A 13070-nucleotide genomic window follows, 5' to 3' on the forward strand; every position below is an offset into this window, starting at 1 on the left:
AAGTGGTAAAAATCACAATAAAACAGATAATGTAAATACAATCACTTGTGATTACCCCTGAAGGTGTGTTCTATAACTGCCAATTAGTCACTCTAGTCATTTATTAGTATTACAGATGCTATTTTTTTTTAAAGCTCACGTGAAACATTTGCTGACGGGCTTCTGATTGGCCGGTCCCACCCGCAGCGCAGGATTCGGAGTTCTGGTTTTCTTCCGGCACTGACTAGAGAGATATTTCATGGGATATTATCATTAAAAAAAAAAAACCTTTTAGAATATACAGCATTATGTTTTATCAAATTTACAAATTCAAGTTAGCATGTTTCTCTTTGATCGACTTGGAATCACTGTGTCTCCAGGGGTATCCGGACTCCAGGTCGACAGCACACACAGGTCGACACACCTTAGGTCGACGCCAATTGGTCGACACACCTTAGGTCGACATGGACAAAGGGTCGACAGGAACAAGATTGACATGGAAAAAGGTCGACATGAGTTTTTCACGAATTTTTTCTTTTTTTGAACCTTTTCATACTTAACGTTCCACGTGGACTACGTTTGGAACGGTAAAGTGTGCCGAGCGAACCGAAGGCACCACGCCCGAAGCATGGCGAGCGAAGCGAGCCATGCGAGGGGACGCGGTGCACTAATTGGGGTTCCCGGTCACTCTACGAAGAAAACGACACCAAAAAAACATAAAAAACTCATGTCGACCTTTTTCCATGTCGACCTTGTTCCTGTCGACCTTTTGTCCATGTCGACCTAAGGTGTGTCGACCAATTGGAGTTGACCTAAGGTGTGTCGACCTTTGTGCTGTCGACCCTCAGTCCCAGACCCGTCTCCAGGTACCCCTGTGTTTCTACTAGAGCAGCCACGTCTAAAGCTGGTTCCATACATTACAATCTGATTGCTTTTTATCAAATTGTTAAAGAATTTATATATGTCAGGGTGTCAAATTATGTAGTGTCAAATACATATGTGAAAAATGGTGTGCTGGCATCATTAAAACGTTAAGCCAATATGCACCACACCGTCACATTTTATATGACTGTCTGTTTTTCCATTTGGAGAAAGAATTGACTGCATAGGAGAGGAATGGGTTAAACATCCTGTGAGGGGGTGTACCCAGAAGTGAGGTAGTACAGCCTTAGGAAAAAGGGGAGGGTGAGGTATATATAGACTGCAGCGGCCATTTTAGGCCTCTTTGCTGCTTGAATCTTTTTGGGGTAAGTCTGCCTAGCAGATCGTTTCCCCTTTGAAACTTTAACCATTTGTTATGGCCTCCAGCCGCCCTCGTCGTTCTGCGGGCGCCCCGGCCCGTTATCAGGCCAGCGAAGCCGAACCCGGGGCCGGGATCTCCGGTGCGGGGGAGGCTGTGTCTGGGCTTGGGGCTGCTGCAGGACCGTCGGGTGCAGGGCGCCGGACGCGCTCATCCGGCGGCACTGCGGTCGTGAGTGAGGCTACTGGCGGCCGCGGTGGGCGGCAAGGGACGGCACGGAGGTCTGGTACCCTGGAGGGGGGGGACCAACGGTCCTCACCTCCGGGCTCAGCTGCGGGCGTCGGGGCGGTGGTGGCCCGCGGGCGCGCGCTGGCGCGCCTCGCTGGACGCCGCCCGGCTCCTGTCGCGATGTCCATCAACCAGTCTCCTCTGCCAGGGCCGCTTGCAAGGTCCACGCGGCGGGGGAGAACTGGGAGAGCAGCAGAGACTACGGCGATCCGGCCTGGGCCCGTTGAGGCGCCCAGCGCGGGATCGTCGGGTGCAGATGATACACAACAGGCCGCTTCGGCGGCGGAGGACGCCAGGATGGGAGGCGCTGGGGCGCGCGCACGGCTGGCGCGCGCACCAACGCGCGCCTCCGGCGGCGTCACGCGCACACGTGTGCGCGCAGCGCCGCCGCATGGTTCAATGTCCCCTCATCCCTCCTCGCAACGGAGTAATTCCGGCGGGGCGAGGGGGGCAAATAGGCCTGGCGGTGATCAACCAGGTTTGCGGCACTTGTCCGCCAGCAGGGTGGACGGGAGGGACAGCATAGCACCGCGGCCTTCACATGAGGCACGGAGCAGGGCCCTCATCGCCGCAGGGGTTCCTGGGCGGGCGGGCTCGGCAAGCGGGGGGGGGTTTAGGTCCGGGGTGAGGCACCCAGTCAATACGGACCTTTCCCCGCAAGGCCGACCGGTTTGTGGTCCTGATGGGTCATGGCTTCCCGTGCCCATCAGCGGGTCCACACGGCGCGTTCCACCCGCTCGACACCCAGCGGGGGACGCTCCGTCGCCAGGGGGTGCGGATGTTGATCAGGACGCGTTCACTACGGCCCTCGCCACGGTGGTCGCAGCTTTGGGCCCGCTCTCAGCGGCCCCCGACCGCGAGGTCGGGTCAGGGGGGTTTCCTAGCGGAACGGGCGCGGGCTCAGCCGCGCAGAGGGTCGCGCGGGCGTGCCGTGAGCTTGGTGCGGCCGCGGCTCAGCTGCAGCAGCAGCCACGGCGGGGTGGGAATGTGCGTTCACGTAGCACGCCATCGCATGGTAGGGCTAGGCCCTCGCCACTCTCTGTCTCTGGGTCCTTTTCCCCCTTTTTGCCCGCAGTTGATCGGAATGATACGGAAGAAGCGGAATCGGAAGTTGAGGACGTTTCATACATCGCCCCGGATGAATCTGGATCCGATCATTCTACGGCTTCAGGTGAGGCGGAGCAGTCAGTGTCGGTCGCGAGTACTTCCTCAAGTTCTCGCAGCTCGTCCTCTTCTTCCTCGTCTTCCTCCTCCTCCCTTTCCTCGGCAGTGTCCGACATAAGTAGCACGGCCAGGGCGAGGAAACGGGCGATTAAATACGCCAAAAAGGCAGCCGGGAGACAGGAGCGGCATAAGAGACGAAGGCGGGTTAGCAAAGAATCTCGCAAGGCTAGGAAGCGACGCGACTTGCCGGGCGTGGTCCGCTGCGAATATACAGCTGTCATGCGAGGGCTCAGGGATAGCTGCAGCAAAAGCATTCGCAAAGGAGACTTCGTGGATATCTTCGTCTTGACGAAGGGCGCGAAGAAGGAATTCAAGGCAGCTACCGCTAAGGAGGGCATAGGGGCCGAGGCATTTCGCACGTTCGATAATTGGCTTGCAGGGTTCTGGGTTTTCGCAGCTTGTTACCTCGAGGACAGGCCAGACGAGCACATGAACATCATCCGGTACCTGCACCTCGTACATGACATGCAGCGCACGTCGGCGGATGATGAATGGCGTAGGTATGACGAGGAGTTTAGAGAAAAACAAGATGGGTTGTACATTATGGACTTTGGGTTCAAAGACGTGGAGGTCTGGCTTAGGGTCACCAGGGCCTCACAACAGACCACGGAGCCCCGGGGCGCTGGGGCGGACGGACCCCGGGTTGGTCCGTCCGCCCAAGCGCTCGGCGGGGTCGGGGGGCCGGCCAAGCAAGTTAGGTCGGCCGTCCGGACTGGTAAACAGGCAGGAAATAAGGGGTTATGCTTCGCGTTTAACAACGCGGCATGTACATACGGCAAGCAGTGTCGGTTCCGCCACGCTTGCCTGCATTGCGGGGGTTTCCACCCGGCCTCCTCCTGTTTCAAGAATGCTCGGCAGGGTCCCCGCGCTAAACAACCCTATTCGAAGGGAGCTCCCGGCGGGAGTGCTCCGCAGGGCACCAACGCCAGTTAGGATAGAAGCTATGCGCAAATGGCTCAATTGGTATCCGAATAAGGACGATGCCAGGTTTTTGTTAGAAGGTTTTAGTTTTGGTTTCCGCTTGCCTGTTGCAAGCGAGGTTACAGTTAGGGCGCAGAGGAACCTTCAGTCGGCTAGGTCCTTGCCTTTAGTGTTGCGGGAAAAAGTCGATAAGGAGGTCAGGCTGGGCAGGATGGGGGGGCCTTTTGCTGCACCCCCCGTGGCTGACCTCGTCATCTCCCCGGTGGGGGTGGTGCCCAAGAAGACACCTGGGGCCTTCCGTCTGATACAGCACCTTTCCTACCCACCGGGGGCCTCGGTAAACGACGCTATACCTCAGGGCCATTGCTCGGTAGTATATCAATCGTTTGACGAGGCGCTCAATTTGGTCCGCAGCTACGGAAACGGGGCCCTCATGGCAAAGATTGACGTCGAATCCGCTTTCAGGTTGCTACCCCTCCATCCGGACTCATTTCGTTTTATGGGATTCCGGATTGGATCGGAATATTTCATCGACAAATGTTTGCCGATGGGATGTTCCGTTTCATGCTCGTATTTTGAACGTTTTAGCACCTTCCTGCATTGGTGCGTGGAGTCTTCGTCGGGTGGACACGGAGTTGCCCATTACCTCGATGATTTCCTTTGTACGGGTCCGGCAGGTTCGCCGCGGTGCGGCAACCTGCTTTTCAGTATACGAGCTTTGTTTTGTCACTTCGGAGTGCCAGTTGCCGAAGACAAAACGGAGGGGCCGATCTCTTGCCTGTCATTTCTGGGTATCGAGATCGACACAGTGGCGGGCGAGTGTCGCCTGCCTTTGGACAAAGTAGCTAAGCTTCGCGAGGTCATTGGACAGTTCCTGGGCTCGCGTAAGGTTAAGCTGCGGCAGGCGCAATCCTTGCTGGGCATGTTTAACTTTGCTTGTCGGGTCATCCCGATGGGCAGGGTTTTCTGCCGGAAGCTGGAAAGAGCAACCGCGGGATGTTCCCGGCCGCACCACTTTGTAAGGTTGCCAGCCGAGATAAAAAGAGATCTGGCAGTCTGGGCCTCGTTCCTGGAAGATTTTAACGGGGTTTGGATATGGCTAACACCAACGACAGATAGCGCCAGATTGCAGCTTTTCACAGACGCGGCGGGAGCATCCGGTTTTGGGTGCTATCTTGAAGGAGCTTGGTGCGCAGCAGCATGGCCAGCGGAGTGGCATCAGGCTGGTCTCACTAGGGACCTTCTGCTCCTGGAGCTTTTTCCCATCATGGTTGCGCTGGAGATTTGGGGCGAGCGGCTAGCGCATCGCAGCATCCTCTTCAGATGCGACAATCTGGGCGTGGTACACGCGATTAACAACCAGAGGGCTAAATCGCTCGTGGTGCTGAGGGTCCTAGGGCAGTTGCTGCTTACTTGTTTGCGCAGGAACGTTTGGTTCCGTGCGCAGCATGTGCCGGGTCTGGAGAACGGGGTCGCTGATGCGCTATCGCGAGGGCACTGGGATAGGTTTTACTTGCTGGCTCCCGAGGCCGATCAACAGGGTTTTCCTTGTCCCGGTTATGTCTGGCAGGTCATCGAGCCGGAATGGAAGGGCTAGCGCTGCGGTCGGTCGCGCCATCCACGCTTAAGGCTTACGAACAGGCCTGGAGCGAGTGGGAAGACTTTACCAGAGGACGGAAGCAACGAGGTAAGAGCGGGCATCGGATGATGCTTTCTTTTATTTGGCAGCTTTATGTTTCGGGTAGGTCCAGAGCAGTGGTGTCCCGGTACCTGGCTGGCATTGCGTTTTTCTGCAGAATTAAAGGTGTTCCAGATCTGACAAAAAGCGGGATTCTGCTTAAAGCTATGAAAGGATGGGCGCGCGTTGCACCTACGCCACCTGACAGAAGGAGGCCCATTGATGCAGCACTGTTGCCGGACATCATTGGGTCGGTGGGAGCCATAGCATCGTCTTTGTTTGAATCGCTGCTTTTCAGATTGGCTTTTTCTATGGCCTACCATGGTGCCTTTAGGATTTCGGAGTTGGTAGCGCCTTCTAAGCGTACGGATTCGCGCATGCTGGTGGGTGACGTGGTGGTGAGTGAGGGGTCCCTGCTGTGCAGACTGCGACGCTCTAAGACGGACCAGATGGGAAAGGGCCGATGGGTCACCCTGGTTCCGGCATTGGATGAGAGCATATGCCCAGTACGGTTGGCGGTACAATATGAAGCAGTAAGGCCCGACTGTCAGGGGTCGTGGTTGATGCACTATAATGGGCTGCCAGTAACTAAGTTCCAATTTCGGTGGATGATGGGTCGCTGTCTGACGAGCTTGGGCCTTTCCCCCTCCCACTTCGGTACACACTCCTTCCGCATTGGGGCTGCTACGGCGGCAGCGGCAGCGGGTTTTTCGGGAGCCCAGATCCAGGCGGTGGGACGATGGAAGTCGTCCTGTTATAAGCGATACATTCGCCCCGTCGCCTGAGATTTGTTGCAGAAGCGTAGCTGGCATCGATAAGTTAGAGTAAGTTAAGGTTTGCTGTTTTTATGATCATGTCATGTTCACTATATGTTGGTTCGTTTACCAGTTTGTGATCCTACTCAGGGATTAGCCACTTGCCGCTGCGGGCGTGAGCCGGCAGCGGGGGTCTGGAGTTATTTTGCTATTTTTGCCTGACTTGACGGACTGAATTCTAATCATTTAATTCGGCTAATCTGTGCTATCAAAGTCCCTCAGCAGGTTTTTATGCTTTCACCTCCAGCTGAGTTATTTCATGTTTTACCCTCTTTTTTCATACCCCCTCCCGCCCCCCCCCCCCCCCCCCCCCCGTTTTTATTTTCGTTTATTTTACCTTTCCCCTAAAGTCTTAATTGCTTTGCTCTAAATTTAATAGTATATCGGGAGATCGGCTAGGCCGTGACTGCTGCGGCTTAGGAACTATGGACAAAGAAATTTTTCTTTTTTGGCAGATCCTTCAGGTTAATGCAATTTCTATCTTCTGGTATAGATTTTAGTAACACATTTTACCCCTTTTCCCTTCCATTCAGGTTGTTGCGCTGATGGCTTGCGCGTTTGGGTGGTTGGCCACTCTTATGTCTTTTGGGCAGCTAGGTCCTTGGCCTCGGATACGGCTCAAAGGTTCCCTGGAGGTCAGGGAATCAGATGGCTTGGTTGGCGAGGAATGATGTGGACAGATCTATTGAATAGATTAGTCAGTCAAGCTAGGAAGCATGGAATTCCCAAGGTATTGGTTGTCCATTTAGGTGGCAACGACTTGGGGAAGAGGACTTCTTTGGAGCTAAGGTGGGCCATGATACAGGATCTGGCGAAGGTGGCCGCAACATGGACCAATTGTGTATTGGTTTTTTCCCTGATGGTGCCAAGGTTGAGTTGGCGCGGTGTGGAGGACGGACGCGTAATAGATGAGGCCAGGATAAAGGTGAATGGGGCGGTGGCGAAGTGGGTCTTGGCTCACGGAGGCAAAGTGGTTCGCCACCCCAGGATTCGGTTCCGAGACAAACACCTTTTTCGGCCTGATGGTGTGCATCTATCCGATGAGGGGATGATGTTTTTCCTGGAGGATCTGTTCCTAGTGTTGCAGGAGTTAGGGTAGTTTATGGTGGCGGTGCGAGGACTCTGGGTGGGAGTCCTTCGCTGTTGGCGGAAAAGAACGGCAGTTTGTAGTTGTATCGCTTATATATAGGTAGTAAGCTTCAGTTTATTTGGTTTAGGTGCACTCACCTCCATCGACTTAATGGCCGCTCGACCACCCATCCGGGAGGCAGCGGCAGGGCACCCAGGAGCGGTGGGAAGTCACTGTGGGGGTTGTGTTGACACCTATTACCGGTTTTTGATAAGGTGTTGGACGGTTTCGGTCAGTTTAATAATTTAACCTTACCAATAGTTAATTGAGCCGTTCTTTTTTCTGCCACCATTTTGCCGGCTGATTCGGCAGCTTAACAAATTTTTCCATTCACAGGTTTGCTATGGTTAGGGTCAAATAAATAGCTAGCAATTTTTCTGCCAAAATCATGTCTCCGTGTCTTTATTTACTGAGTTTTAGAAGGTAACTAAGGTTTACTTTAAGAAGGGGGTACACCAATTACTACTAGGATGTTTAGGAGAAAGAATTGACTGCATAGGAGAGGAATGGGTTAAACATCCTGTGAGGGGGTGTACCCAGAAGTGAGGTAGTACAGCCTTAGGAAAAAGGGGAGGGTGAGGTATATATAGACTGCAGCGGCCATTTTAGGCCTCTTTGCTGCTTGAATCTTTTTCCCGCCCTCCCGCCCTATGGGGATGAAGGTTGTCTTAAATCATGCGGAGTGCATTGGCGTTTTGATTGCTGGCTGGTTTTTTCATTCGTTGGCTATTTATTGGCGGAAAAGAACGGCAGTTTGTAGTTGTATCGCTTATATATAGGTAGTAAGCTTCAGTTTATTTGGTTTAGGTGCACTCACCTCCATCGACTTAATGGCCGCTCGACCACCCATCCGGGAGGCAGCGGCAGGGCACCCAGGAGCGGTGGGAAGTCACTGTGGGGGTTGTGTTGACACCTATTACCGGTTTTTGATAAGGTGTTGGACGGTTTCGGTCAGTTTAATAATTTAACCTTACCAATAGTTAATTGAGCCGTTCTTTTTTCTGCCACCATTTTGCCGGCTGATTCGGCAGCTTAACAAATTTTTCCATTCACAGGTTTGCTATGGTTAGGGTCAAATAAATAGCTAGCAATTTTTCTGCCAAAATCATGTCTCCGTGTCTTTATTTACTGAGTTTTAGAAGGTAACTAAGGTTTACTTTAAGAAGGGGGTACACCAATTACTACTAGGATGTTTATATATTTGCTTGTCCAAATGCATCTGTGAAAAAAATATGCATTTTGCTACCTATGCAGAACTTGCCGCAAGCATAAGATGCATCCAATTCTGCACAGGTAGCAAATGCGGCAGGAATACACCAGGAGGTGTGACTTCACCAGCAGCGGAGCAGGGTGTACAGCTAGCCTGTGCTGGCCCGCCCCTGAACACGTGACATCACGTGAGGGGGGTGGGGCTGATGGCCGGAGTAAATAGACAGATGCCCAGATGCTACAAGCAGAACTGCAGCACCAGACACCGTGTTAGTCACATGTCCCTGGGTAACGGCACTGCCCTACCGGCCGTGGGCTTCACTGAGAGTACAAAAGATGTGCAAAAGCACACTACACAATGTCAGGGCAGTCGAGAGCCAGGATGGGCCCAGGTGCTTTTCAAGGGGCGTGACCTAATCGCAGGAGGTGTGGTCATGTAAATACTGATATAAATTGTATTTTACGCACCTCCATGGCCACACTGTGGCCCAGTACACACCAGCATGAGCTGCAGCTGCTGCTGCTAGGTATGAGGGAGGGGGCCTGCAGGGCCATCTTTTCGTATGGGCTCAATGGGCTCTTGCCCTAGGGCCCCAAGAGAATAAGGGCCCTAGGCTGATAGCTGAGGGTCCCCTCTTTCCTGGGGTACCAGATTTATGAAAATCGGCCCTGGGGAACCGGAGATATCCGACTTGAAAGCAGTGGTCCCCATCCAAGCCTGTTAATTGCTCTTCCCAGCCAGATATTTCGGGTTCGGGCCCCCATTCCGAGTTGTTCGCTCGCAAGCTGCTTTTAGCAGCATTGCACACGCTAAGCCGCCGCCTACTGGGAGTGAATCTTAGCTTAGCAAAATTGCGAAGGAAAGATTCTCAAAATTGCGAATAGAAATTTCTTTGCAGTTTCTGAGTAGTTCGGGACATAGGGTGTGTACACACGGTGAGATAAATCTGTAAGATTTTGACTAGTCAAAATCTTATGAAAAGTTAGTGCATATCTCATGGTGCTAGGCAGCTTGTGATACAGATTAGTTCCTGATGCGCGATCCCGTGGGGTCGGTATCGTAAGGCTAGATAGACTGTGCAGGCAAGTCAATCTTGACTATCTAGTGTACTATCTAGTATAAAGTATAGTCAAAATTGGCACTTAGTCAAAATCGTACATAGACAAAATCTCAAGCACAGATAGTCAAAATCTGTCCTATCTGGGCTCTGGGGAGTTCAAAGGAAATCGCATAGTCAAAATCGAACATAGCAGGGATCTCACCGTGTGCGATCAGTTCAGTCAGTTTCGTTCCTGGTTTGACGTCACAAACACACCCAGCGTTCGCCCAGACACTCCTCCGTTTCTCCAGCCACTCCCGTGTTTTTCCCAGAAACGGTAGCGTTTTTTCACACACTCCCATAAAACGGCCAGTTTCCACCTAGAAACACCCACTTCCTGTCAATCACATTACGATCACCAGAACGAAGAAAAAACCTTGTAATGCCGTGAGTAAAATACCAAACTTCTTAGCAAATTTACTTGGCGCAGTCACAGTGCGAACATTGCGCATGCGCAATTAGCGGAAAATCGCTGCGATGCGAAGAAAATTACCGAGCGAACAACTCGGAATGACCACCTCTGTCTGACTTTGAGTATTTCTAAGGGTATAAGCCAAAAGCTGGGACTCTCCCCTTTTAGCGGACACTGGCAGCTTGTTTCTACTATGCCCAGAACCAGAGATATCAGCCTTCAAGCAGCTGGTCCCTGCTCCAGCTCCACATGCCTAATATGCAGTTTTATATATTCGTTGGTGAATTGCTCTGGCTCCTGAACTCTGATCCCCAAGTTCCCAGAACCTTCTGAAAGGTGGGACTCTCTAATATTTTATCCCATTCAAAGCTAAGAAATATATTTTCAGGAACTTGAGATATCTGCAGTCAAGCAAGCTGCCCTCCCACCGTAAAATGATAAATATTAAGCCCACTCCACTAGCCACCCCTCCCCTACGTATTAAACACCCCCTACCACCCTTGAAGTCATGTACCAGGACTTCTTCATTCAGCCAAGTGACCCCTTCTACAGTTTAGCCCCATCTGTGCAGTAAAGGAGTAATTAGCAGAAATCACCGCTCCAGGTCCTACATGCTGAGTGGAAGATAGAACATCCCCTACCGCTTGCGGCACATCAACACTGCTGCTGATAGCTCCTCCCACCCCTACCGCTAGAGCATGGGTAGGGGGCCCAGTGCATTGATGTGCCCAGGGGCCTACACTGCTGTTAAGACGGCTCTGGGGGCCTGGGCCCCTCCATCAAACCTGGGCCCGGGTAATTTGTACCCTCTCCCCCCTCTCTTGGCACCACTGCACAATGCACGGTACACACTATAGTAAATGGCCAGAAAGCGTAAATAATAAGTACCCAAGTCGCATACATGTGAATAGTAAATCTAACAAGACACAAATATAAAAATGTAACTTTTTTTTTAAATTCTTGCTGTTAATAATAAGTGGGGCTCATCCTAAGCAAATGGGGTTGGGACATATCTAAAAAGGGATGTAGTTATGTGACCAATGGTCAGGAGACCGGCAGTTACATTACCGACACCAGGATCCCGAACACTTGAATGCCCGACAGTCGGCATGCCGACTAACAGGTACTATTCCCACTCGTGGGTGTCCACGACACCCATAGAGTGGGAACAGAACCTGTGGCGAGCTACCGAGCCCGCAAGGGGTTCATTGCGCTCGTCCCCCTGCCGGCATTCTACTACTCAGAATCCCAGTGCCAGCATGGTGACCCATACCCAACCCCCTGAATGTATACCCCTGTTACTGGAGTTGCTGTTTTTGTGCTTGAGAGGCCATATATATATTTTTTTAAATGATATTTTTACATGCCAGGAAATAGGGGAAAGGGACTATAGGGTGGGATGTATCAATAAAAAAAATGTAGTAAAACCTCAGAAAACTACCATTTTCAACAAGTGGTCCGTCTGCACCGCAAGCCCTATAGAATTCTATGGGGCTGTGATGTGCCGATATGCTAAAGCTCCGGAAAGGCTTCTTTTTGCTATGCTTCCTCAGAGAGTGATCCAAAGGATCCCTCTCCTTTCCCCCATGGTTTGCGCATGCCAAGCATGAGCAATAGGATTACCGGGTAATACCCCCGGAAGTCCTCTCATCGCAAGAAACAGCTGTTAATATAAGAGCTGTTCCAGGAGGTAAGTAGTCATGCATACCAGTGTTAACACAAGCCGGTATGCATGTGATAGGGGGCGTAGGCGGATTCGGGGGGGGGGGGGGGGCTCGGGCCCATGCCCCCCCCTCCCCCCCCTGTCATTTCTCACTTCTTTTTTTCAAAAGGAGAACAGCAGCAGCACTACTGCTATTTCCGTCAGTCAGATTTGATAAAAGAAACCGCTGGCACTAGGACCCGCCGCGGCTCTAACAGCAAGTCCGTGTGGTAACCAATGGGGAGGCTGGAGCTGCAGGTCCAGTCTCCCCATGCTTACACCGCAACCTACCTCTCCCACTGCCAGCCAGCCAGAGTCCAGCCCAGATGCGGGGTTCAAATGCCAGCATTGAGTAAGACTGTTACTTATGACGGCGCAGAAGGCTTCATTAGCCCTCACTGCACCGCACAGTTTCCCAGCGCTTCCTCCTCCACTTCCTTTACCACCATGCTAGGTGCAGTCAAACTCAGCCTCAGCTTTGAGAAGGCGGCCCGTGTGATTGTGACAGGGCTGTCCTGCAGATGTCTTATACTGCTTGTTGGAGATCCAGCTGGCTGCTTCTGCTAATCAAAGATGGGCAGTTCGTGTCCTGCAGTCCAGTGTTGGATTGGGGCATGCAGGGCCCACCGAGGCGATGCAGTGGTAGGGGCCTATGTTTAGAGGTGTGGCCAGTCTGCAGAGGGTGTGTGGCCTGCCACCTCATTGGTTTGACTAACCATTAGAGAGTGCAACATCTGGGCCCCTTCATAAATATATACAGTAAATTCAGCTGCTGCATGCATGATAATGTACCAGATTAATAACAGCAATGCACTGTAGAACATACACCATAGTACTGTATAAGGGAACATATGCATACCCTCCAACATGACCCGCCCCACTAGGTACAAAATTCTCTGTTTCTGGACTTCCCTCTTAATTTATTATTGCCATCCCCTGTGAAGAAACAGCTTTGTTATCATTTAACTAGTTCAACACATGTGATGGAAATCATAAATTAAGAGGGAAGTCCAGGAACAGAGCATTTTGCACCTAGTGGGGTGGGTCATGTTGGAGTGTCTGCATATGTATAATACAAGTGCACAGTCTGGAACCTGATCCTTAAAGTAGGAGGTGGGCCCCCAGGCAGTGTGGCCAACCGGTGGTTTCCCCTGTACCCCTGTGGGCCAGTCCAAGCCTGCTGCAGTCTGAGTCTTAGAGCAGTGCCAAAAATAAGGTATGCTGCACCTGCCACCACCAACTAAAAAATAAGAATTTACTTACCGATAATTCTATTTCTCGGAGTCCGTAGTGGATGCTGGGGTTCCTGAAAGGACCATGGGGAATAGCGGCTCCGCAGGAGACAGGGCACAAAAAAGTAAAGCTTTACTAGG

General features: G+C 52.1%; 1 protein-coding gene across 2 annotated transcripts in view; it reads right to left on the reverse strand.

Moving 5' to 3' along the window:
• COP1 (COP1 E3 ubiquitin ligase) overlaps positions 1–13070 on the reverse strand; it is a 581242-nt gene that overhangs the window by 535157 nt on the left and 33015 nt on the right. Inside the window, exon 2 of one of the 2 annotated variants that reach the window (XM_063939702.1) lies at positions 140–223. The exons of the other annotated variant lie outside the window; for it this stretch is intronic. Coding sequence (XP_063795772.1) covers positions 140–223 — 84 coding nt within the window. The remainder of the gene's footprint in view (positions 1–139; positions 224–13070) is intronic. 2 annotated transcript variants of the gene reach the window in all.

This window comes from Pseudophryne corroboree, chromosome 9 (assembly GCF_028390025.1).
Source record: "Pseudophryne corroboree isolate aPseCor3 chromosome 9, aPseCor3.hap2, whole genome shotgun sequence".
In the NCBI taxonomy this organism is placed as follows: Eukaryota; Metazoa; Chordata; class Amphibia; order Anura; family Myobatrachidae; genus Pseudophryne; species Pseudophryne corroboree.